General features: G+C 47.2%; 2 protein-coding genes across 11 annotated transcripts in view; one reads left to right on the top strand and one right to left on the bottom strand.

The window, feature by feature from the left end:
- The window catches only part of PUSL1 (pseudouridine synthase like 1), a 28,815-nt gene extending 21,035 nt beyond the window's left edge, over nt 1-7,780 (bottom strand). For 2 of the 7 annotated variants that reach the window (XR_003994633.1, XR_003994634.1), the window contains exons 1-2: nt 6,530-7,780; nt 3,910-3,967 (exon numbers count right to left, since the gene is read on the bottom strand). Coding sequence is in view for 5 of the 7 variants with exons in the window: in XM_030508280.1 (XP_030364140.1) it covers nt 3,910-3,967; nt 6,530-6,696 (225 nt within the window). In the remaining 2 variants the exon portion in view is untranslated. Of the gene's footprint in view, nt 1-3,909; nt 3,968-5,164; nt 5,329-6,529 lie in introns of those variants that run through there. The other 5 variants (XM_030508280.1, XM_030508284.1, XM_030508281.1 and 2 more) reach the window with 5 other exon arrangements.
- A 105-nt stretch (nt 7,781-7,885) lies between these two features.
- The window catches only part of ACAP3 (ArfGAP with coiled-coil, ankyrin repeat and PH domains 3), a 79,010-nt gene continuing 60,829 nt past the window's right edge, over nt 7,886-26,066 (top strand). For all 4 annotated transcript variants that reach the window (XM_030507731.1, XM_030507730.1, XM_030507729.1 and 1 more), the window contains exon 1: nt 7,886-8,112. In XM_030507731.1, coding sequence (XP_030363591.1) covers nt 8,066-8,112 — 47 coding nt within the window. In that variant the 5' untranslated portion in view covers nt 7,886-8,065. The remainder of the gene's footprint in view (nt 8,113-26,066) is intronic.

Below are 26,066 nucleotides of genomic sequence, written 5' to 3'. Positions count from 1 at the left end.
AGCAACCAGTTTTTCCTGTCCTTTCAGAAAAAACAAGCAGGCCTTTCATCTGAGCAACTCAAAAGCCTTTACTGCTATTAATCCAGACCACTACCCTGTTGGGTATCATCTATGGATTCCTATGGGGAAACCAAGGCAGAAGTTAAGCCCTTTACCCATGGGGCCCCAGGTAAAAGGCAATAGAGAAGATCAGGAATAAAGAAGCTGGGTTGTCCTCCCAGTGCTCAAAGTTCTTTAAGCCACAGAGCATGCAAATACCCTTCACTTTAGCAGGTGTAAGAAACACTGAAGTCTTGGCTTGGCACCTGCTGGAGGCCTTTCACTGAACCAGATCGCATCCATTTTCATTCAGCCTTTACTTCCTGAGTCACAGCATTTCCAGACAACCATATTCCTGGAGCAGCAACAAGCATCCCAGAGTGTCAGTTTATCCTCTAACAGGCTGCATACCAGTGATGCAGGGGAAAGCATTACTTGCATGTAGTAGGTCTGTTCTGCTAACAGGTTTCATTCACTAAGTACTTCCATATTTTGAATCGTGCTGAAATTTCCACTGTGGTGTGCCAGAATGATAGGGATCCACATTCCAGATTGCTATTCCTACTCACAGCTCAGTTCTCACTCTGTACAAATGCTGGAGAAGGAGGATGAAGAACAGGCCCATTGCTGTATATCACCTATTGTGCAGAAGCAAAAGGTCACCTGCTTCTCTCCCTGAAGTCTACAGGATAGGATACTCGGGATACTCAGCATCTATCTCTACAGGCATTAGGAATGTTTTTTAATACTAAGTACCTATTTCTCTTCCTTGGCAGCTGAATTGCACAATCCATCAGTTGCACAGACACAAGGGGTTGCACTGCATTGCCAGGGATGCTGCACAACTTAAGTTACTGGTTTATAATTGATAGTAACACGCAAGCTTCTGGTTGCAAGTCAGCACAGCCTGGCTGATTCAGTGGGTGCTATTTCAACTGAAATACTAATTAAAAATCTAACTCATTTTTAGTGGAATAGATAAAAGTTGAAGTGAAAGCCAGGACGAAAAAGCTGAGAAAGGGGTTTCTGCTAGAAGAAAGGGTTTCCAAAGCAATCTCCTATGCCACTGGAATTACTATTGAAACGGGGGTTGGAGAATAATAATAGTTCTCTTGGTCCATTTTCCTTTCTTCCTCCTCCCCCCCTTTTTTTTGGGGTGTTGTACCAAAGCTGCCTTTGCATAGGAAGGAGTTTGCATATGTTCTCTTTCTTTCCTCTCCTACTCCCCCTTTTCCTTTCATGAGGAGTAATATCTGGCCTTAGCACAAGGCTGCTGGCCAAACAGAGCTTCGTGTGGGGAAGATTAGTTCTGGGCAGCATTCACCAGCACAATGGGAAACAGCACACTCAGGAGATGTTCAAACCAAACATGAAAGGGAACTTAATTCTGTAGATCCTAGCAGGCCTTGCATACGGTACCTGTTAGCACAAACAACATGTTGCTACTCACTTCAACAAAAGGTGCTACACAGGAAATCTTCCTTTACAGTAAGAACTGAGACCAGAACATGAAGTCCTGCATCTTATAAGTTTCCACAAGGAACTTAAGGGAGCCAAGTCACAGGACTCAAATTTCCCCATCTGGGAGGCAAGGTCTGGAATTTTGTTTTGGACCCATCACTAGCAAGCTGGGCTTCCAAGTACTTCAAGACAAATACATTGTCTCCAAGAAAGAACGAAAGTGATGTCTGCAAAGCTTACTCCCCTCAAAGATATATCAAAAGATCTACATCTGTCCCTGAACTAGAACAAGTCTCCATTTCTTCCAGACAGCCCCAGAGCTCTGTTACATAGCAGTACAGAGGGCTACAAAAGCTTGTGTCCTGCAGAATACAGCACTTTACAGTGACAAAGGGTTACGGGCAGGCCTTCTGCTCAGCCCCAGTGCAGCTATTTTACCTTACCACACACAAGACTGCAGCACCACACTCACAAACCAGCCCATTACACTTCTAATGACACAGTTGTTGAAACACAAGGTCTGCACCTCCCAGGTTATTTGCTTGCCTGCAACTGCAGACAAATGTCTGAACATACTTAGAATACAATAAGGATCTCATTAAACATTTAATTTTGCCCTTCCCTTCAGTTGCCTCCCTGGCTTTGGAAAGTTGTGAAGTTCAAGGCTGCACAGAAATGGAGGAAGGAAGATAAATTCCTACAGGCCCCAGAAGTTTTCTATTAAAGTTGCTTTAAGACTTCCCATGTGGTTCTAATAGACACAGCTCTGCTCAGCAGTGCCCAGCATCAATACCACCACATGAAAGCAAAGCACATATCCCAGAACTGGCCTGCAAAGTGCTGATACTGTGAAAAGACAACACCAAATAAGTTTATCTTTTTCTTTTTTTCTTCTTCTTTTCTCCTTTAATCACCCATCCTACCCATTCTCCTGTTAAAACAAAGTTACTTGGATAATGCAAAACAACTGCTGGGCTCACCCAAAGTCCGGTGCCGGGGGCTGAGACACTGGATGGTTCAGAGCATTAGATAAATGAGAGAGAAAATCCTCTGGGGCTCTTCTTTCAAGATGCGCACAATATTTATACACTTTCTCCACAATGGTCACAGGCAAAAAGCCATACAAATATACCCTGAGAACTCTTACTCAAGCCATAATTCATCACACTTTCCTTCTGCAGACTGTTTAGCAAGAGCTATCACCCTCACTCAGCAAACCAAGGCATGGTGTGGAAACGTCCTGTCTGCTCCCAGACCAGCTCTTCCACAACTGTCTTCCTTTACCAGACAAGGATTGAAGCTAATGCAGAGCATAGACTCACACAAACAAGGATGGTGCGTGCACCACCTTCAATCTGCTACGGTTTGTGATCTTGGGTTAGAGAGTCTGACTGAAAATGAGATCTGAGTAACAGAAAGGTTGGTATTAATATATAGGTGTGATCCCACCTAAAGCAATCTCACAAACAATCTTTTCTGGACAGGCACAGGCTTCATTTTGAACTACATGATGCTTCTAAGACAAGAGAAAAATAACACATCCTCCTTTCAATTCCTGCCCTGCACAGAAACATGGGTCTCACCAGCACTGCTCAAATAAATGCAGCTCAACAGCAGCTTGTAATTAAATTACAAGTGGGTTACACAAACATCCAGGTGTGCTGAGCATTCACCCTGTGCAAGTAACCCACTTTCTACTCGCTGGTGTAACAGTGGGCCTTTTGCACTCCTATTGCACACTCACTCCAAGCCCAAACAGCACTCACATCCTGAAAGCCATTCTCACATTCTTGAAATCCCTGGGAGCTGCACAGGAACAACAGTGATGACAGGACCGTACCTTTTTTCCCCTGGCATATTAGAAGAACTCCAGAAGAATGGAAACCAAGCATTTTTTTTTTCTTCCATTGCAATAATGGATATCCTGGTGTGCTTTGTTCCAAAAATATCTATCAGAGACATCCTTTCCCGAGAGGATGCAGCACCTAGAAGCAGCACAGCTGAACCTACTCAAAACTGAGGCAGTTCTGAGAACGAGTGAAGGCAAAGCCACAAGTGCTCATATAAAGCTCACAGGCTTAAGTCCCTTCAGGTGTGCCAGCACCTGAGCAGGGGCTCTCAGAATCAGAGTTCTGGACTCAGGTGCCTCAATTTCAAGTCTCATTAAGGGGTTCACATCTTTATCAGGGTCTAGATGTGTCTGACTTCACCCTGATCTATTTCTCCCACCTGTACACTGACATAATTTCTAAAGCACTTTGAGTGTTTTGAATATTGCAGTGTTTAGCATTATGCAAGTGTCTCTTATTGTCAATCTAAAAACAATAGTTATCTTTGATAATATTTGTAACTCAACAATGTGACCCTAGAAGTTTCGTTTTAATGAAAGGATGATTAGCAAGGACTTACCTCCAAATAATTCTGGACTCCAATCAATGACTGATTACTTGAAGTCTCCATGACCCCACTGCAAAGCAAAACAAATGCAACAGTTAGTGGTATGTGTCAGGACCCAAAGACTTCACAAAGCACACACCAGCACATCCAGAAGTTAATGGGGGACAGTCATTGAACTGTTTGCTATAGGGAGACCTGGATCTTTTTACACAACTTGCAGGGACCAAACACTGATGAATGGAGGGGAAAAGGTGCAGCAGTTATTCGCAAGAAAGGAGGTTGGAAATAAAAATCATCCATCATATATTACTCTCTGGACTAGCCCTTGAAATGAAGACAAAGCGGACAAATTACACTAGAAAGAATTTGCAGATAAACTATTTCAGAGCCAGGAGCTGGTTGCCAGTTGCAGGTCCCTTTCTTGCAGGCTCTGCAGATGTCATAAAGGAACTAAAAGACCACAAAGACAGTTTGTGGTGAGCTTCCTTCTCTACTGCAGAAGTCACAGCCATTCACAAAAGCTGCTGAAGTGCAGAGAGATACGTCCTGAGGCTAAACTAAACCTACCTGTAACTACTCAGAGTAATTTAGGTCAGTACCCACAGCGATACAGACCATGCGCTGCAAGAGTTGTGGGTTTTGGCATATGATGGTATTATTCTGTAAAGTCCTCCAGAAAATAAGCACAATTCCATGAACTGGAGCTGTGCAAGTTTTCCCACACACTTTCTTTGCCAGTAAACAGGCACAGCTACACATGTGGGATGTTTAAGGCCTGGGGAAACCCAACCTCAGCTACCACCCTGCAGGACTCAGCCTCTGGAGCAGCACAGGCATCTGCACCGCTGGGAACCGGACACACCACCGGACACCCAGCAAACCACCATAACCACTACAGGAAACACAGCAGCTTGCCCTCCCTGAGCCCCAGCCCGAGATCACAAGTTTGCCTTCTTCTCCATCCTTTGATGTTTTCTCTTTGCCTATTCTATGCATTTCCTGCCTAAACCATCCCCTTCTTAACACTTCTGTGCACAGCGGAAAGGAGAGACCAGCTCTCTGTCTGCTCTCACATCTCAGCATGGATTTAACCCTCACCAAAAGCACTACATTCACCCATCCCTTCCCCAGCCACCTCTTTGTAGCTCTCCCATCACCACCCATGGCTGGCCCCCCTCAGGGCTGACCCCCTTCAGTGACAATCGCCCCTCAGCAGGCGCTGGTTCACTTCCACCGCTCACAGCGAGGAGGCAGCTGAGGCACCTACCTATATTTAGTGCCAAAGTACTGAAAGAACACTAGGTACCGGGTTGGGGGACAAACCAGCATGGCTGCGCGGCGGGCACCCCCCGGGGGCAGCCCTGCGGCCTTCTCGCCCCTCTGCCCGCCGCAGGGCCGGGCCACAGCGCCCCGCTCCCCTCAGCCGGCTTCCCGCCGGTGGCCCGCCCACCGCCGCCCGCTTCCGCCGCCGCCGTGTGGGGCGGGCGCGCTGAGGCGGCGCGGTGGCAGGGCCACAATGGGGTCGCTTTTGCCTGAGGGAAAGCGGGTGAAGGTGGCCCAGCCAGCGATGGCAAGGGAAGGAATCCCTCTCAAAACCTGTGTTTCATCTTCCCAGGGCTCTTCTGCCATTAAGTTTTCCTGCAGGCAGCTTCTTTTGGCTTTCTTGCCGTTCGCCATTAGAACTCACCCGAGCGGGACTTATGTTTGGGGTTTTGTGTCCATTTCTAATGAAATTGAACCTTTGGGCTATTCTGGCACGGTTGTGGGCTGCCTCTTGAGTTAGATAAGCCATCAAAAGTGGCAGAGCAAGAAGGAAACTCACACAGAAAATATGGTTTATGGGGGTGTCAGTGTACAGTGTGAGCAGCCCTCCACACTCTGCACTGGAGTTGATTTTCTCATTTACAAAGGATTATATTTCATTTTGTACTTCCTTGTCTCAGTTGTGAGTTTGGCACTGGGGACTCAAAGGCTTGGATGTTCCCAGGACAAGGGGGAATGGCTTTAAGCTGTCAGAGGAGAGATTTAAATTAGATACAAGGAAAATATTCTTCGCTATAAGGGTGCTGAGGCGCTGGCACAGGGTGCCCAGAGAAGCTGTGGCTGCCCCATCCCTGGCAGTGTTCAAGGCCAGGTTGGACACAGGGGCTTGGAGCAACCTGCTCTAGTGGAAGGTGTCCCTGCCCGTGGCAGGGGGTTGGAACTGGATGAGCTTTAAAGTCCCTTCCAACACAAACCATTCTGATTCTATGATACAGTGAACCTTCTCCACATGAAACTGCTCTCAACTCAGCCAATAGCCACATTAAAGTCCCTGCAGAAAACATCATGGGCATTTCAGGCAAGCCCATATTCATCTATTTCAGCCTGTGAAAGGATGTGTGTGGGCTACCATTTACTGAGGGTAAATAACAGCTACAGGGACAAAAACAGGCCAAGATAATGATAATAAAACAAAGGCTGCAGATGTTCTTCATGACTTTGCTCTGTATTTTAAAATCTTTCCTCATCTTTACTGAAGTGCTGTATCTGTATGCACGATAGATTGCCCAAAACCAGTGCAAACAATAGCCCAAACTCATTAGTAAAACAGGGAGAGCGACAGAAAAATCCCTGCCTCCCTCATACAAACCTGGGATCTGTTTTGAATAGGAAAATCCAACTGGCTTTCAACTCGCACAATGGCCTCCAGAGTCTTTTATAATGAAACTGATGATTCTCAGCTTTAAAGAGGAGGGTAATTTGTAATCCCTGAGCTTGTGCATATGCACGCAGGCAGAAACATCCACACGCTTTCATCTTGCTGGAAGAACCAAAGAAAATGGAAACTGTGTTGATTTGACCTTATGGAACCACATAAAACAGAGGCCACCAGAGGTCACCTTGCCCCTTCTCCTGGACTGAGGGGATCCAGGGGCTAATTCCTCCTTCTGTGTTCCTCAGAACCCTCCAGCATCTGATCTCTCTGTTAAAAAGTCAGATATTTGCCCACACACTGATACTCTTGGCTGGGGCTGACCAATTGGGCAGGTCTGGGAACTCAGATGGAAATGGGAGCCTGGTCTAGGGGTGATTCTTGGCTGTAGTTTGTGTATAGAAATGGCACTGAACATCTCATCTCATTTCATCATGGCTCAGTCTGTGCCTGTGGCAAGGCCTCATTTTGCCATAGATTCAGATGCTCTGGCCCTTGTGTTTTAGTTTAGGTCTGTATTACACAGGATGCACTCTCCTAAAAGGTGGAGATTTACACTTCGGGCCCTTCTCTCAGTCTTAAACTCCTATAAAACTTGCAGTGGATGATGTGGTTTGTATTGTTCCATCTGTGGGTGGAGGATCAGACCTAAACCCATCATAATTAGCCTCGTTTACCCATGCCACATTACACTGCTATTTCCTGCAGCAAACATCATCTCTTCAGCCGGACCCATAGGCCCAGATATCTTCCTTCCTCAAGTGATTACGTTGGCTCCAGAAGAGTTACTGTAGATTTACTGGTGGCAGCAGCAAATCCATTGTGTACAGAAAATTAAAACCTGTATTAAGTACTAACAGGATTGATGCCAATCCTCTGGACACTGCCCATATCAGATCGCGCTGGACACCCCAATCTTCTCCATCAGCGCACTCAGCCCTACGTGCAAATGGCGGCCGCACCTCAGGCTGATCACTTGGCATGAGGTGATGCACAAAGCGGTGGTCGCTGCCACGGCCACAAACACGCTTCAAACGGTGCCACGAGTGTCCTGTCAGAGCCCAAGAGGGGCGAAGGCGGCGGGGGAGGGTTAGGAACGGAGCCGCGCTTCGCAAGGACACGGACCCCACCGTCCCGCCCGCTCGCTCCAGGACTCAGCGGCCACCCGGGAGGGGACCCTCGGGCTGACGGCACAGCGGCCCTGCCCTCCGCTTCTGCCCGCCGGCGGCCCCAGGCTGGGCCCGGGCCAGCGCGGCCTTTCGCGCCGCTGGGCGGCGTTCGGCGGCGTTGGGCGGCGTTCGGCGGCGCTCGGTGGCGTTCGGCGGCGTTCGGCGGGCGCGCTCATCCCGCTGAGGCGGCGGGCGCGGGGGGCGGGCGCTCGCTGCCTCAGTCGGTCGCTCGCTCGCCGCGTCCTTGGCTGCCGGCGGGCGATGCGCTTCCTCCGCTGAACGCGCCGCGGGCCGAGCCGGCAGGATGACGGTGGAGTTCGAGGAGTGCATCAAGGACTCGCCCCGGTTCCGGTAAGCACCGCGAAGCCCCTGCGGAGGAGCAGCAGGACAGCGGGGCGCTCCCATAATCGCTTTAGGCGGCGGGGGGCCGCGGTAAGCCGGGGCGGAGGGGGGCACGGGCAGCGGTGGGGAGCGGGGAGCCGGCCCTGCCACACGCCGCCGGCGGCCCTGCGGGCGCTGCCCGCCGGTGCCCCGCATCCCTTCCTCCGCCCCGATCCGCTGTGCAGATGAGAAATGACCGGTTGTAGCACGGGCAGGCAGCGCCGGACCCCCCGTTCGTGACCGGGAGAACGGGCAGCAGCCGCGGGGATCAGCTGGAAAGTGCTGAGAAACAGGCGTTTTCCCGGCAGTCGCATTCCCATCTCTCGCAGGGTGGATTTTTTTTAGCGGTCTTGAAGGAATCCGGGCTCTGACAACAAAGACTCGGTCTTGGCTGTGCTGCGTTTAAACCAGGCCGGTTCAGAAATGCCCAGGGCTGGAGAGGAGCCTCCACATCCTGGGTGCAGATGCTCCGTTGTGCCAGGAGCATCCTGGCTTGGTGTCTGGATGGGCTGGGATGCCCTGCTGCTGTGAAGGGAAGATCAGAGCTCCCATGGCAAACAATCCCCTGCTGCTTTCAATGTTGTGTCTGGATGGGGACTGAGGGAAGGAGAGACAATAGCCTGCAGAAGCAAGTTGGTTTTGTGTGTAGAGGAAAGAGTTATCAAGGGGTTTCTCCTTCCCCACAGACAATTCTTGTTGCTCCTTCTCAAAACCTTGTTGTTTAGTAAATAGAGCAGTTGGCGTTTCCCTTTAAATGTGTTTTAAAAGAATTCCTTGGAGTGTAAGATGCATGTGGAAGGCTGCAGCAGTCTGTTGCTGTGGCTACTCTGAACAACTGTCATTTTGTGTGTGTGGTTGTGTACAGCTGCAGGTAACACAAACACCCGGGCAAGTGCATCTTCCTTAGCTCTGCACATGGGAATGAAGAAAGGGCTCTCCTCCGCATGTTTCCATTCTAGCTGTGTGGCAAGATCCAGCTCGCTCTTGTTCCAAAGCTGGTTCTGAACGTCTAATGGACAGTGTCAAGCGAGATGACAGGCTGGTCTAGCGTTGGAACCATGGGAGTTTTTCAACAGGAAGAAGTTAGATGTTAGGTTTGCAGAAGGTGTGCAGCTCCTTCCTTAATCCTCCTCTCACTCAGCATCAATTAGAATTCATCCACCCCCTTTTTTTTACCTTCTTTTAACTGTCATGTTATCCTATTGTGCTGCAGAGCATGTGAACAGTTCAGTGGCATCCTTCCAGAGCAGTGACTTCACTGGCCAGATGTCTCCTTCCACATGGCAGTGACCCTTTTCCTGGTGACGTCAAGATTGATTGAGATGCTTATTTATTTATTTTGCCTTTGGTGTGTGTGGGCTTCAGGCCAAGTTTCTTAGTATGCAGGCAGCATCATTCTGCTCTGTCTGCTCCATCCCTGAAAACAAACCAGCTCTCTGAGCGCACTCTTGGACCTTTATCAAAAGGCAGTTATTTAAGCATGGAATTATGAACTATTTCCCAAATGGCCAGACACAGTCTGCCTGTTACAGGGAGAACAAGAGATTAGACCAGAGAAAGAAGCTTGGCTATTTCAGGAGGGCTGAAATATGTATAGCAGGGGAGTACGTAAACTATGAACACCTCAAACAGTGAGAAAATACTGACATTAGCAGGACTATGGCAAAAAAAGAGAACAAAATAGAATTCTTCAGACTTTCTCAAAGGGTCCAGATTTTAGCCTCCTTGGATACTTTTATTGTCCCAACTCTTTAATTAGTTCTTCCATTGCAATTATTTGTTTGCAATACAAGGGAATCCTTAGGTGCTGTAAGGGACAGGACTTCTTCCGTACTGCATGGCAGAATTCTTACTACTATGTCCCTAAAATCTTACAACTATCAAAAAGAAATAAAACACCATACAAGCTAAACTATATACAAAAATATAGATAAAAGTGAGGTGAGAGACAGCACATAATCCTGTGTCTCAACAGACTGAGGCAGCAATAGGTAAAGTCCCTTACCATAGGAAGCATCTGTGGAAGAGACAAAAATTGAATCCGGATTTCCCATACCAGTGCTTGCCTAGGATCACCCTCCCTTTCCCACTGGCACCCACTGCTGCACAGAGCCCCTTTGCTTCCCAGTGAGCTTCCCAGTGAGGGGCTGTGCCCTGTGCTACAATTGCCTTATTCTCCTCAGCAGTGGGCCCTGGAGATAATCAACTTGTTTTCTCTTATACACAGGGAGGAAAAAAAACACCTCCAAAAAAAATATTGCACAGGCATTAACAAACTCTGTATTAAGCATCCCATGATAAAGCTACCAAACTAGTTTAGCAATCAAATCTGATTACATGTCAAAACACTCTGAATCAATACTCAGTATACACTCAATCCATCATTGCCTCCTACTTTATAGGGACTAGTTGCTACAAAGAAAACTTTTGATTTTAGATTTTGTTGCTGAAATGTGTACAGCTCCTCAGATGGGTAGATAAGCCTTATTTCTGTGAGGCATCTTGTAGGGACATGTATATTCAATTCCAGTAAACAAGTATAATTACCTTGAAAGACCAGTTCTGGTACATTTGAATGCAACCCCAGTAGATACTGTGGCTTTCATCTCCCTGCCGTGCCGTGCCGTGCCTGCTGTGGAACTAGCATTAGCCTGGGAGATCTAGGAACACGTTTCTGACTTGTTCTACTCAGTGGTCTGGAGTGATGCAAAGAAGAACCCATGACTGCCCTTTCCCTTGCAGATCTGTTAAGCAGCAGTGTTAGAGGAGTAAATTGGGCTCGTTCTTGCCAAATAGAAGTCCTTGAGGACACTGCCAGCTCCTAAGGTTACCCCCTATCTTCATTCCCTCCTTGCTCAGAGAAGATTCGCTTGGTACTAAGGGATGGGTAGGGACGTCGTTACTTATTCTGGGTGTAAATATACTCTAGGAACGACCAGGAGGACAAGGGAAGAGTAGGAGCAAATTGCAGAGGTTGGACCCGGCTGTAGCACTCTGTGGGTCTCAGAAAACCCCAAATGCCTCTGTGGTAATTCCCACAAGGGAGGGAAATAAGCAGTTACTTCCTTAACTAACATTGCTATTGTAGTTGTTGTTGCTATTAACTAACCTTATTAATCAGATTGTGAGGTCAGGGTTACCCGCTGCAGAGCGGGGTGAGCCAGGAGGTGCTGTGCTCTGACCCGAGCAGTGACTCAGGTGCTGGAATCTTCTCATGAGGAGCCCTTACAGCTCCCATGACCTAAGGGAACAGACAGCTAACAGCATCCCTCCTTCCCCATCCAGCCCCAGGCCACCGAGGGATCTCAGCGCTGCTTAGCAGGAAAGGGAGACCTACAATTGAGGCACAGGCTCCACAAGCCCATATAGGTGCCCAGATCCGAGGGTGCCAGGGTTCACTTCCCCCATGCCTTGCAGCCTCTTGGCTGGCAGGAGTTCAGAAACACCCAGGACTTCCTGGAGCAGCGCTGCCATCAGGCAGAGACCCAGGGACATGGGCAGGGGTGTTTGTTCCAGCAGTGTGCAGCACTGTCTGCACGTTATTGTGGCTCTCATTAGGCAGAGTAAAATGCAGGCATGTCATTCTAGCTCCACTGAATATACAAGGAAAGAAAAATTGTCATTTGCCACAGGAAAAGAAAGTGGAAAGTCATTTAGAAACTATCTTCTAACCCTTACGAGGGTGTTTCAAGCAGAGTGGGAAGAATTAGAACCCTTAGTCAAACTGATCTTGCCAAGTCTGATCACAGATTGAATTAGACAAGTTTCAAGCTAGCAAAACCAGTTTTAAGGCATCCATTCTGTATGAATGCACAGAAAAAAGCTTTAGTGGCTTCTGTGTGACTTGGGTCAATTGGCACTGCAGGCCACTGACCTGCAGTTTGAGGAAAGGCAAGCTTCTTAGCTGCAGTGACTTAAAAGCAAATTTAAATTGCAGCCAGAATGGCCAAAGCAAGACTCTTCATGTGCTCAACTGAATCACTTGAACAAAAAGAGCACATGTATTGATTTGAAATTGGTTTTTGTTGCACAAGGCTTCTTATGTAAGCAAGATCCCTGATCCTGATAGCTGTTGCATGAAGATAGGAGCTTCTTTTTGAATTGGAGACTAATGAGAACAGTTGCAATCACTTGCTGGTTTAGTTGCATGAGAGAGTAGATACTATCACAAAAGCAGCATGATATACATATCAATCGTAATACCTGTCTTTATTTCTTATCTCTTCGTCGTTGCGCTTCAGAAGCCCAAGAGCCTGAAGTATGTAAAGGGAGAAGTCAGAGCAGAGATGTCACCATATAGTTACTTCCTCTCACTGTCCCAGCCGTGAGATGCTCTCCCAGTTACAGCGGTCCATCCGGTCCCTAAATATCTGTACATCAGTGCAGTGTGTTCTGCATGCAGTGAGGCTCTGTTTCCTCTCCTGGCTTCCAGCCTCCCTTGTTTGGCATCACTTTAAAGTCAGGAATACAGACCCAAACCTGGCCTTTACCAGTGTTGTACTGGGACATGGTTTATGGTGGGGTCCATCCCTAACCTTCTCACCCCAGATGTGTATTTGTGGCAACTTCACCCAAAGGGCCCTCCTTTGCCATCGAGGCTGCAGGACATTTCAGCTGCCCTTGTGTCCAGTGAATCCCATTCACAGCAGATCACAGCAGAACCCTCACGTTGCACAGGGCTTTTTCCTCCATAGGTGGTATCACAGAAGTGTATGGAAGCAGAAGCCCCTTAATCCGAGGTTCCCTGTCACCAAAACTACCATGTGAATCCCGAAGTACTCAGGAAGAAGCTGCAGTCCTTCAGCCTGCATTAGAAGAGAAGTGGGCAGATCTGAAGGTATTTATTCAATGTGCAGTCAGGGAAAATCCCCTGGTATGAGAAGTGACTGGGTGGCAGCTGACTCGAGATCTCTGGCTTGGCTTCATAAATAGTATTTGATGCCAAATTTTTGGTGAGCAGTTTCCTTAGTAACTTTGAATTGTGAACTGCGTAAGAGGGTATCCCAAAGGGCCCACGTTCTGAAGCTGAAACCCCACTGATCCATCCCAACTTTCCAAAGCACAAAAGGATTTTGAATTCTTTTCTTTTCCCCAAGATAAAACTACCCAGACTTAGAAGCTGGGAGTTAGCAGTGGATGATATTTAACTCTGAAATACAATCTCTCAGGCTGCTCATGGGAGCCATAGCTCATAAATTTCATGCTTTAGCACACAGACAAGGATATTTTGTAATTTGACAATTGACTTTGTTACCAGAATGACACTCCTGTAACACACCTTGCTTTGGAGTAGAATGTACCCTGTAAGAACATCTGCAAAATGTGACATGTTTCTCACCGTTTAACAGAGCCATTTCTGAGTCAAAAGGTGCTTTCATTTTCAGTAGCTGTTCCTCTCTGTTGTCTTTCTGCTGGCTGGGATGTACATGGCTACCCAGAGATGAAAATCATCTCTTTTGTCACTCATAGTCTTCTGACATTTCCCTCTCTCCAGGGCTCTCCTTCTGGTTGCCATGAGAGAAGTGTAAGGAGAAAACTGTCCAACCTGAATGGTTGGAATGGTCTTGCTTGTCATTCATTCGTGAGGAGAAGTTTTGCCAAGTGTGAAACTCTGGCTGTCATGTGCTAAAGGTGTAAGGTGAAAGAGAGAAGGTTTAAATTAGACATTAGGAAGAAATTCTTCCCTCTGAGGGTGGCGGATGAGCTTTAAGGTCCCTTCCAACCCAAAGCATTCTAGGATTCTATGCTGTGAGTCTGGACTGCTTTCCCTCAAAGCCCCCCAGAGGGCAAGACCACAAGGAACCATAGGCCTTATCCTATTAGGATGGCCGAAGCCACTGAGAAAGCCAAGATCAGGGGTTTGCTAGCTACTCATTTTCTAGCTGTAACCAAGAATGTAAGAGGGTTGGAAGTTAGATGACAGAGCTTGCTAGGAGGAAAAAGAAACCCAACAAAAGAGCAATCACCCTCTTTAGCCCCAAAGGTGATGTGGCTGAGAGATGCTGATGCTGGCTTATCTGTGCTATTGAAATATCTGTGGGAGAGTCATCCACTCCTCCTTGCAGTGTGCCACATGTCTTGATAATTGTGCTTTGCTGGTTGTCTTGGCACCACGCAGTGTCTCTGGGTTCCAAGCCTGGTCCTCAAAGGACTGCAGCATGGCCAAGTGAGCACGTAGAGTAAGAGCTCAGTGAGACATCATTTGGCGTAACCTCATTCATGTGGACTCTAGAGATGTGTGTTACTGCAGAGCCAGGAGCTTTGTGTGCTAGGGATAAGTCAGAGTCCGTTGTCACTGCAGGAGCTCAGGAAACTGGAAAGGTGCCACAAAGCCAGTTCTGTGGTGATGGGAAATAATGGTATCAAGCCTTCATCTGAAGGGAACCCAGCAATCCGGTGCAGACTGGGGAGTCCAGGGGCCGAGGGCTGCTGCTTGCTGTGGCTCTCAGTGATTGTGCAACTGGGGAAAGTCCCTTTTAGTCATTTCAACAGTTCTTTTGTGTCATTTTCTTTAGCTTAGGGAGGGGGCCGGGGTGGAAAGGTCACACTGTGTATCTAAGCCAAGAGCCTGTGAGATATATAATTACTATTTGTGATGCCAAAGCACCTTCGATAATGTGATGCCATCACTGGATAAGGAATAAATCACTGTCTCATCTGCTAATGCACAGATTGTAAATTCTTCTACAACTCCTGAGCTAGTTAAATCCATGGTGGGGGATCCTGCAAGTCCGTTTCCCTGGTCAAACAGTAGTTTCTGATTTGTAGGGCACATATCCTGAGGTTGCTAGCACAGGTACAGTGTGTTGAGACACCCTATTCAAGTCTTGCAGTGTATATAAAGAGGCTGAATACTTTAAGTTTGGTATTGGGGCTTGACAGGGTAACAGATAGAATGGAAAGTGTGTGCAGTGGATTATTTGAGGTTGGGAACAGCGTGAAGGTTGGGGCCTGTAATCAGAGCTACAAGAGTGCCTTTGGGTCTGGATGCAGCTGTCTCTGGGCTCTGTCCTTACTGTTTCACATAGTTTGTGGGGTCAGACACACATGCCTAGCCTCTGTTCACATACATGAGGTTGCTGAAAGAGCCAGTTTCCCAACCACCCAGCGTTTTCCTGTAGCCACTGCCAAATAAGTTGATGTTAATTCCTGCACTTGAAACTGCTAACCCCATAAAGCTTTGATTCTAAGCATCCTAAACTCTGTTCTCAAGGGGCAGTGGAAGAGCAGGGATGGGAGGAAGCAGTGAAAATCAAGCACAAGAGCTTTGGAATCTCAAGCTTTTCTGAAATGGCAACAGTCCCTTTAAAACCTGGTTTCATAACACTATGAAATTTCAGCCACAGTATTAATTTTGCTGCAGCAGGAAGGCCAGTGGAACCATGAGGTTTTCTGGCTTCTTAAGCACTGGCTTTGTTTAAAAAAACAGGCTACTGCTAGCATTCGAAGTTTGGTTATATGGGATAAAGAAAGGAGTCCTGGAAGCAGACCTGCAATCCAAGTTGGTAGCTCTTCCCATCGTTAATGTGGTTCCTGTCTAATGTAAAGCTAGATGTAAACTGTCAGCCTTCCTCTCTGCAGGACCCCATAGGAAAATGAACAGTTACTCCTGTGCACTGCAAGGCGGGTGGAGGCTGATTTCCTGCAACTCCACTGCATCCATGCCCAGCTGCAGCCAGGCTGGCCTCAGCCCAGGAGGAGCTGCCCACAACTGCAGTCACAACACCCATCCTGGCTGGCCATGTACACCCTTCGTGCCTCACGTTCTGCCCGTTGTTGTGTGAGCTGCTACGAGGGAAATGTGCTTCTAGTGCAACAGGTTAGAAAAGAGGAGAGACTGTTCCTGCTGAAGGCTTAGAGAAGAGTCTGAATGTGTTTCTTTCTACACATGCTTGGTGGTGAGGAAACTGGCCGTGCCACCAGTCCCGTGTGTGTGAACAGAGCCTAGGCATGCAAGTATCTGCCCTGACAAACCAGGTGAGACAATAGCTACACAGGTCAAAGTAGCAGTGAGTAAGCCACACGTGTTGCTGCAGGAGCTCATTCTCTGAGCCACTGCACCCAGAAGAAGATGATGAGGAAAGATAATTGCCCCTACACAAACCTCTGGGCAAAATGTTCCATTCTTTTCACTTGGTGGGTGCGTGTTTTGGCTCACTGGAGAGGGTTTGTTTCAAAGCTGTGCATCCGCAGGTCTTTCTGTTCTTCCATGTTGCTGTCTCCTCTGGTCTCTTGTTTTGTAAAGGAGGGAATTTAGTTCAGAGTCTTTGATTTATAAGAAGGAAGAAAGGACCAGGAAGAGATAATGGTGAGGTTGTATGTGTGTTCTCAACAGCCCATAGCAACCCTCTGAATACCAGGTTAACCCAGTGCAGCACAGTGTGCCCACACACACGTTACGTTCTTATCTTGCTTCACCTTATCTATGAGAGAGGTTTGCTTTGCTCATGTGCCAGGTCTCTTCTTGAGGAAGGCAGAGAACATTCTGTTGCTCTGATACAGTTAACCATCACTTAATTCCCTATGGAACACACACATGTACGTGGTCTCTGAGAATGAATCGTTCCAGTACAGAACTTTTGCTGGATATAGTAAGGAAATAGCTAAAAGCAAAGCAGTAAATTCATTACAGTGGCTTAAAGGGATGATGTCAGAACTCACGGGTGGCACATCCCAGAGCAAAGTGCTCATTCATTCCTTAAATAAGCAATAGAGTGGTACAGTCTAAACAGATTATATAGTATCAGAGAGTGAGCTAATCCGTTCTCTGCATACCCAGTCTGCTTCATCACACCACAGCAGGGCTTAATCATTGCCATACTCTTCATTAAATTCTACTGCTAACAGAAACAGCACGTGTGAACATGTGTGTGAATGCATATGTGCACATGCAGTGTTTCCATGGGTAGGTTACATCTGCCTGTTGATAAGAGAAAAGGGTATTTTATGGGAATAAAATGTAGCTGTATGGCACAGATAGAGACACAGAGCTTGGAGCTCTGCAGATGTAGTTCTGTAGCCTCAGCATCCAGGCAGCTGTGCCAGTCGTTACAGCACATAGAGGAGACTGACGTGGTTTTGTCTCCTAAATCTCTGAGCATTGGGCTGCAAATACAGTGTACTGCATGTGTGTAAATTTACAGGCATGGTCTGCATGTGTTGCTACAGTAAAGCATCTGCACAGACAGAGGAGGTTTATCTGTACTCCTACGACAGGCTAAGCAAGTGTACACCCTTGTGGTTTGCTTTGAGGCCACTTGAGAAGAACACCAGCTAAACATCACCATGAGCCGGCTACATCTGAGTGTTGGGGTGATGCAGGGATCCCCACAACTGCTTTGGAGAACAGCTATTGAAGCATGTCACTTGTTCCTGCTCCATTCCAGCTCAGTGAAACAATGCCATTTCCCACAGCTCAGTTTCTTTGCAGAAGATCACCCCTTTGTTCTCTCTGATAAACCCAGGTTTGGGCAGGAAGTATGGATTTGTCCCTGCACCAGGATGTAGGAAACGGCCACTGTGATAGCACTGACATAACAGGAGGTCTCTATCCCCTTCCCTTCCCTATCCCGCACTTCCCACACACTTCCCAGCTTTTCTTGCTTCCACCATCTGGAGGCTGGCACTTCAGATGGTGCTCTGGCTTTGCAGAGAACAGCCTACCTGAAGGCTGGAGGAGGAGGAGGAGGCAGCCTTAAGTGTTCCCAGAGTGCAATAAAACCAGTTCTGCCAGATTGAGTCCAGGAGTTTGGAATAGCACAAGCTCTTGGAGTGCCACTGACTCATCTGAATGCAGAGAGAATGCATGAAACTGGGAGACAATGCCAACCTAGTAAACAGCACTGGGAGACTGGAAAACTCCAGCTGATGGATACATTGGTGGGATGGGAAGAGGCTTCTCTCAGAAGTCAAAATGCTGTAGCAGCTCCTCAGGGACTTCAGTCTTTGCTTGTGTGACACAATTACTCGTAGTTAATACTCCGTACTTCTCCTTTACAGCTCTGAGCCGTGTGGGTTGAGCTGAGCTGTGTGAGATGCCAAGAAATCAAGAAGTGGAGGTTTCTAGCTAACTTTTCAGTCCGGAGGATAAATGCAGGGCTGAACCCTGTTGTTCTGACCCCTGACTTTGTGCTTCAACTCTTTTTATGCTGCTGAGGCCTGGTTACTACAATGCCAACTTTGTTCTCCCTTGCCTGGGCCACATCATGCAGTACAGAGGACGTATTAATTTTACTCCGAGCAGCACTGGTCCCTGTTTCCTGCCCAATGATTCCCTCTACCCCCAGCACACTGGCTTTTTGTGTTAGCTTGGGAATTTCCTCCTTGTATATGAGCCTAAACCATCCTATCTCCTGAGCGGGGTCCATGACAGCATCAGGTAGACAGCAGAACAGGAAGGTTCATCCTGCAGGGATGATTTACTAGCTCTAACGGTTGTGACAGTCCATCCTATGGGCACAGAGAGCAGATAAGCAGTCAGTAGCTGGTACAAGTCCTGCTGCCTGCACCCAGAACAACGTCCTTTCCTAAAGCTTGATGACTGAGACATTAATCCATTACAGGAGAATTGATTCCCCAGCCCCAGCCTGTCACAACAGTTCTGTTCCTTCTGGAGAGGTGCAAGAGGAAATCAGAGCTAGAAAATTGGGACCGTACTCAACCCTTGAGAGTAGTAAGATGGGACTTTGGGCAACCTGGTCTAGTGGAAGGTGTCCCTTCTGTGATAGGGGTTGGAACTGGATGAGCTTTAAGGTCCCTTCCAACCCAAACCATTCCATGATTCTATAATGAAAAGCAAGGGATGAGCAGTGTCTAGGACTCATATTTCCCCCAGCAAGCTTCCATGCAGCACCAGCTGAAGAAGCACAGCCATGGATTCTCATCCCTTAGGAAAGGGTTGTGCTGCTTACAGGTATCAGGACTCTACAGGGGAAAAAAAGGTGTTTTGTGGCACTGGGACACAGCAAAAACCATTTGGCACCTCTGGAAGGGTGCAAAGAACACCCAAGTCTCCCAGAGCAAAGGAAGGGACAAGGGCCCTCCCTGATCGCCCCCAGTCAGCACTTTTCAGCACTTCTGCTGCCAGAGAGGGCAAGACCTTTGCTGTGTTTGGCAGGACACGACACAGGAAAAGCCTTTCAGACAGAGACAAAGGGAGCATAGAGGTTGGGGAGCTCCAGTTCTGAGCCAAGGCCCAGGGGAGGGAGAGTAAAAAGAAACAAGGAGCATTTAGTGCTGAAAGAGATCCCTGCTGGGGGAGGGTGGATTGAGCTAAACTATGGACTAGGGGAAGTCTCAACAAAGCCTGCTGGAGCTCGGCCAGTCCTGTTGGTAAACGGATGCTGCTGAGTTCACCCGGGGAGAAGACTGAACTGTTTGATAGAAAGGTTTTGATAAATCTATTTTGCTTGTAAAAGAAAGCAAACAAATGTCATCTGAAGAGTCACATGCGCACATCATATTTCTTTCCTCAGAAAAGAGTATTCCTGTATTCGGTCTTTGCTGTGCACTTTCCATCGTGCAAAAGCTCAATCCTTGCAACCCACGAAGGACAATGCCTTCTGATGAGCAGACAAGCAATCTTGGCTCGTCAGCAAGCTGGATTGAAGTCTGTAGGGAAGACAAATACTCATGAGAAGGTGCAAATGACCTGATGAAGTCTTGAGGAGGGAGAATGTTTGGTCCTTAGCAATGTGTCTCACTGGAGTCCTGTTTGTGGCACTTGTCAGATGGATGAACTAGCTCCAGAGGGTCAAATAAGGCAAGTTACCTGTGTCTGTGGGAGACACAAGAGGCCCAGGACAGCATAAGGAAAGAGCCATAAATTTGGTTCAGGAGAAGTCATCTTCTGTTTGCACAGTGCAGTTGGATGGGCAGGAGTGTTGTGGTGTCTGCTGCCTCACCTAGTTTGCTCATGATGAGTCTCTGGATGACATTCTAATCTCCAGAACTCAAAGCTCTCTCTTGCATCCTTCCTCTGAGTGACATTCCAGGATCTGAACTGCAGTGTGATGCTCAGAGGGGCCTGGAGAATACTGAAGGGCAGGAGTGCCATTGCCCATGCAGATTTCAGGTACAGAGACCTGTATCTCTTCCTGGACTTTTCTCAAAGCGTGTTAGAGATGTGGTGTTAAGATCTACTGCACATTGAACCAGAGAGGTTGAATCTTGTGGTTGTGTTATTCTTTTGCAAAAATATTACTCAGAAGAGAAAGGAATGTAGAGATCCATCCAGTTTGATAGCCAGAAGAATTACCAGCTATCAGTAGAAATTGTGCTATGCTCTGATGAGCTGGAGTTTGCTGTGTGGTACGTACCAGCTGATCTTTGTCAGTTGTTCTGCTAATTCATCAGCATTAGTGCCCATGTGAAATGGTCTGCACGGAGAATCCATCACTTTGAGGTGCTCAGCTCGTTTTAGCAGAGTAGTGACTTTCAGTGAACTGAAGGGGACAAGAACAATGTTGAATAAGAAATAATGGGTAGTTGTGGCTGCTCTGGCAAGCGGAGAACCTCCTTTGCCTGAGGATGGTGCCTTTTTAAAGTCACCTCTCTGATGTGCTGTCAGTCAGATGTGGAATCCCCAAGAGGTCGATGTTCTTTACTGGTTTTACCAGAGTTTGCACAGACATCCGCATACTGCTGCTCTGAAAGCACCAAAAAGGCTGTGTAGAGAAGAGACATGATCCTGGGGAAGCACTCTAGTTCAATGCTGTTTCCTGACCTCATCTACCAGTCCTCACCAAGTCATTTTTCTAATGGGATTTTCCTTTTCACACACTGAAATAGCAGCATTGGAAGATTAACAGTGCTGCTTCCCTTCTCTCTCAAGGCTTGAGAAGATGCTCAAGTACTGTGGGCAGAAGTAGGAAATAGTTGTGTCAGACTTTGCTCCCTAGGCTGTGATGGGGAGTGGTGAACAGTACCCTGCCTTGTGTACAGCCTTTCCTCTCTGCTTTTTGTACATGTTATGATCTGCAGATCAGCCAGAGCTGGACAGTGAGAGATGCTCAAGTTGCTATTGTCTCCTTGAACATTTGGCTGTGGGTTGGAAAGGAGAAGCTGGGGGAAACCTGTGAACATGAGATAAATTACATAAGGAGTGCATTAAAAGAGCTAAGGAAGGATTTAATCTTTAAGCTATGAAATCCTAGAGCAGTTTAACTTGGAAGAGACCTCTGGAGGTCACCTAATCCAATGCCCTTCTCAACACAGGTCCAACTGGATCAGGTTGCTTTGTGCCTTGATTCTACAGGAGCTATCAGGAAGTAGTGATGGAAAAATCAGTGTATGGGAAAATGATCTTGGTAAACTCCAACACTTTAATAAATTCCAATGGGCCTTTTTATGATTTGAACATAAATGAGAAGCTTATACTTGTGTATGTATAGCAGAGTGCTTAAAAGCCGTATCTGTCATTGTGTGTCTCCTGAAGAGAGGTGTCAGTTTTTGCTAAATATTAATGTACTGCTCGAAAGTCAATGGAACACCATGCAACCAAAATACAAAGTCTTATTCATCTTGCTTCAAAACTCTGTCTAAACATACACCTCCAGCCTCTCAGTAGAAGGAGAAGAGCCATAAACTGATATTTAGCACATTTCAGACAAAGACATGGATATTTCTATAGCTGTGCAAAACATGTACAAAATGTTATGAACACTTTTACCAAAGCTTAAACTGAGCTAAGTTTAGGCACAGAATCTCTTCACCCATCAGAAAACATACTGGAAATGGTTTTAGGGTTGTATACATGGATAGATAGATAGATAGATAGAGAGATAGATACATAGATAGATAGATAGATAGATAGATGTGGGAATGGCTTTAACCTGCCAGAGGGGGGACTGAGATGAGCTCTGGGGCAGAAGCTCTTCCCTGTGAGGGTGCTGAGGCGCTGGCACAGGGTGCCCAGAGAAGCTGTGGCTGCCCCATCCCTGGCAGTGTTCAAGGCCAGGTTGGACACAGGGGCTTGGAGCAACCTGCTCTAGTGGAAGGTGTCCCTGCCCGTGGCAGGGGTTGGAGCTGGAGGAGCTTTAAGGTCCCTTCCAGCACAAACCAGGCTGGGATTGTATGTACCCTCCATGAAAAACATGAGAAAATAGAGCACCAAATACCAGGAAAACATCTGTATTCAGCTGTATTCAGCTGCCAGTGAAAGACAGATTTGGGCAATCTGTTTTTCATGTCTTGATGTACTTTCCCTATTTTAATTGTTTATCTACTTGGAGGTTCTTGTAGCATTCAAAAGCTGTGCTGAGACCACCTCTGACTGCTCTTGGCAGCAGAAGCTGATATCACTTGCTGGCTGCACTAGCTTGCTCTTAGCAAACCAGTGATCCAAACCCCATCTTGCAGCAGGACAAGCCAGCAATCTCCAACTGTCCTGTGCATTGGGACTTCATCAGGAGCAAAGAGCTGAGTCTTTTGGCTACTTGTAGTTCTGTAGCAGGAGCTGAAGCTGGTAGATTTAATGACAAGTTCAAGTGTTTGAGCCATCACTGGGCTCAAAAAGGGAAGAGAAACTCTTTAGTGGAGCCTTTGGAATGACTAAATGAGACTAAAACAGTGAGGAGAGAGGTGAGGACCCTGCCATCATGTCAGTGGCAGTTACATGTTCTGAGCTTCTGCTGTTCTACCTCAGTTTTTTACTATGGAAAACTCTCTCATGCTCCCAGGATCAAAAGGCATTGGCACAGCCTTCCACATCTGCATCATGCTTATAGCCATCTGCAGAGAGATTTTAGTCAAGATTAGAAATACAGCTTATTCCATTATCCCACAACAAAAATAGGAGAGTCAACCCACTAAACCCAGCTCTTCTATTGCCATTTCTCCATTAAGCAATTGGTGCATTTTATCCCAAAGACAGAGGCATTTTAATGATGAGGAAAATCCCCTCCACACTCCTGAGTTCACGAGAGTGACAGTAAATGAATTACTCTGCAAAACACAACACAAACCTCAGAGAAGGTAATAAAAGCAATTAGTTTCTTTTTGGTTTAAGTGACTTTAAGTGACTTGCATGATTTGTTTCTCTAGGTTTCTCACATTTATTCAAAACACAGTGTACATCTTAGATTGAACCAGCAATTCCCAAAGAGAAATCTGCAGGGCTGAGGGAAATGGAGTACAGTGGAAAAGGATGCAAGGGAAATACACATCTACCTTGTAGTAAGCACTGATTTTCTGGGGCCAGAATTACTCCTGGCTGCACAAAGTGGTTAAAAAGACCAGGTAGGAGGAAGCATTACTGCTGCATTGAGTACAAGTGGATCAGACCAGAGTACGGAATTAGCATAACACCTACTATAAATAGATTTATCTGGGCCAGAGTAAATCTCAGCTGTTTTGACCAGAATGACAACTCACCTCTAACTGAAGCAGATTCTTGCTGCATTCAACCACAAAGAAGTGCTTCAGCCTAAACCCCAGTCCTCAGGGTTGATGGAAGGAAGATAGAGCAGGTCCTGTCACAAAGCCAGGGAGATGTGCCAGGCACCTCACTTCCCATTACCTGGCTGCACATTGGGTTGATCACAGTGAGGATGCAGAGCTGTAACAGACTATTTGCAAAGCAAAACCAAACTAGACATCTGTGAATATAGATGTATGTGCATATATGTATTTCTTTGAAAGAGGGGAGGACTTTTCAGTTACCCTGACCCTCAATTTCCCTCCATCCTTTGGAGCAGGAGCTCTCCCATCTAAGTTGGAGCTGTGGGTTAGTGCTCACCTTATGGCTGGTTTTACTGGTTCCCTGTTCCCGTTCCCCAGCCCCTCAGCCCATCCTAGTGCTTGGCCTTTTGCAAGTTCTCTCTGGATGTTATGCTTGTCTTCTGATTTATGGTTTCCTGTGGGCTTGGAGGAATGTGAGGCAGGAGTTGTGTTCTGCTTTGTCACTTCTGAGCAGAAAGGGAAACAGAGATTAATAGTAACAGGTCTTGGGTTTTGGGGAGGTTTGCAGGCTGATAGCAAAGCTTTAGGAAGGATCAGAACTACCAGGCCAGAAGTGCTGAAAGCACAACGAGCCGCAGACCAGGCAGAAATCACTGCAGCCATTGTTCCCATTGAGCAATAGCACTGACATGGGTGATATCAAATGCAAAGAGCAGCCATCGATTTCTGATTCCAGATGATTTTTATTTTAGGGAATCTGAATGTGCAGAAACCCTCCACAAAATGGAGCAAAAGCCATAGTTAAGACTTGGCAAGCAAACAGTGAACCTTCCCTGCTGCTGCAGAAGGGAATGTGTCTAAGAATATATATCTGCGAATAAACTAGTCACTGCACAAAGACAGCCTTAGAAATGTGAAGATAAGGAACCCAGAAACCAGGATACTGTGTGTTATTCCTGCACATCCTCCAGGAACGTGTGGTGGTTTTGCAGTGCTGTTGGATCATCCCTGTGTCTGGGATGGAGCAAAGTCCTGTTAGAGCGTTAACCTGTGAGATGATTTAGGGTATGAACTGCCGGATCAAAGCCCATTTGGTTCTGGAATTCCCATCTTTTGGGGTTGGTTGGTGTGCCACAGTCACCAGTTCGGAGGAAGCTTTGTGAGTTGTTTTCCAAAGTCAGGCTTGGGTGATCTCAGTGATGGAGAATCCAGGGCTGTGGCTTGGCCTTGACTCAGCCTCAAACCAAAACCAGGCACTCCTCCCCACGTGAACTCTGTCTTCTTGGCCTGTTTCTTTCCAGGACATCTCATTCAGGGCTCTGCATTCTCATCTTCCCTTTGCAGCGAGAGCATGTTGGCTGTGTGGAGGATGCTGACAAGGTACCTACCTCTATCAGTCATACCTGGTGGGCTCCCTGCTTTTTGGGCAAGCATGAGGAATACTTGCAAACAGGGGTCTTCATAGACTTCTCAATGAGCTGGCCATGGGTCAGGGCCTTTAAACCCAACCTGCCTGCTATTAGAGGCCATAAAGTCATCCCTTGCCACCATTCACCAAGGCCAAAAGTGTGGCAGGTAGCTGTGTCTGAACAGCATCCTTGGCCTGGCGCATGGTTAGCCTGTGGGTCACTGTTGGATGGCCGTAATGGTTAGCACTACAGGTGGACATCCAGCTTGTAGTTACATCTTGTATTAGCTGAAGACTGGATGTGGTTTTATTTTACCTCAGTGCACAGTTATACTCCCTCTCTTTGAACAAAGCACGTGGTAAAATATTTCCTCTATTAACCTGCTGTGTGAGGCTGTAATGGAATGCTCAAGAGCAGAAATGCTCATGTATGGAAGAAAAGACCTTTTTACATGATGTACTGACAAGCAGTGGTCCTGCTTCCCAAGGCAAATGAGGCCTTCATTAATGAAATGAGAAGCAGTTGAAGCTCCATTCCAGTGTTCAGAGATGTTCAGTTAAATGATAGCTGATATAAATAGCATTCTCTGCCCACTGCCTCTCCTCTTATGGAGCTCCCTCTGATGGGAGAACGTGACTGAGCAGAGCATCTTGGACGTGCTGTGGATCTGCTGCTGGGGGGTGCCTGTGTGGAGGAGGCAGCAGCTCTGTCAGGGCTGACATCCTTTCATCCTTTCACTCCAGGTGCTCAGCCAGTTGAGAGCAGAAGATGTGTCACACAGTGTACTGGGAACCTGTGCCAGCATCTGGGGTGCTTTGGCTCCAGTTCTTGCTGTACAGGCAGAGAAGAGAGCTCAGTGGTCAGCAAGGACTTGGAGGCATGTAGTTAAATGCTGTCTCAGTTCCAAAGCGAGGACGATGCACTGCTATCATCTCGCTCTACAGAGGGGTTGACAATTCCTCCCACCTTTGGCTCTTCTCCTCTTCTCTTACATTCTCATTTAAAGGCCAAAATCCAGATGTGCTAGGCACAAGGTAGACAGGGAATAGGCTTCTCCTCAGCATCCCTGAACTGCTTCACCATGCCATGTGTGCCTGCTTATTGTTGGGTCCATTA

This window comes from Strigops habroptila, chromosome 16 (genome assembly GCF_004027225.2).
Source record: "Strigops habroptila isolate Jane chromosome 16, bStrHab1.2.pri, whole genome shotgun sequence".
NCBI classification, from domain to species: domain Eukaryota; kingdom Metazoa; phylum Chordata; class Aves; order Psittaciformes; family Psittacidae; genus Strigops; species Strigops habroptila.
Note: the sequence above shows the minus strand (reverse complement) of the source record. Positions and strands in the feature narration are given on the sequence as shown.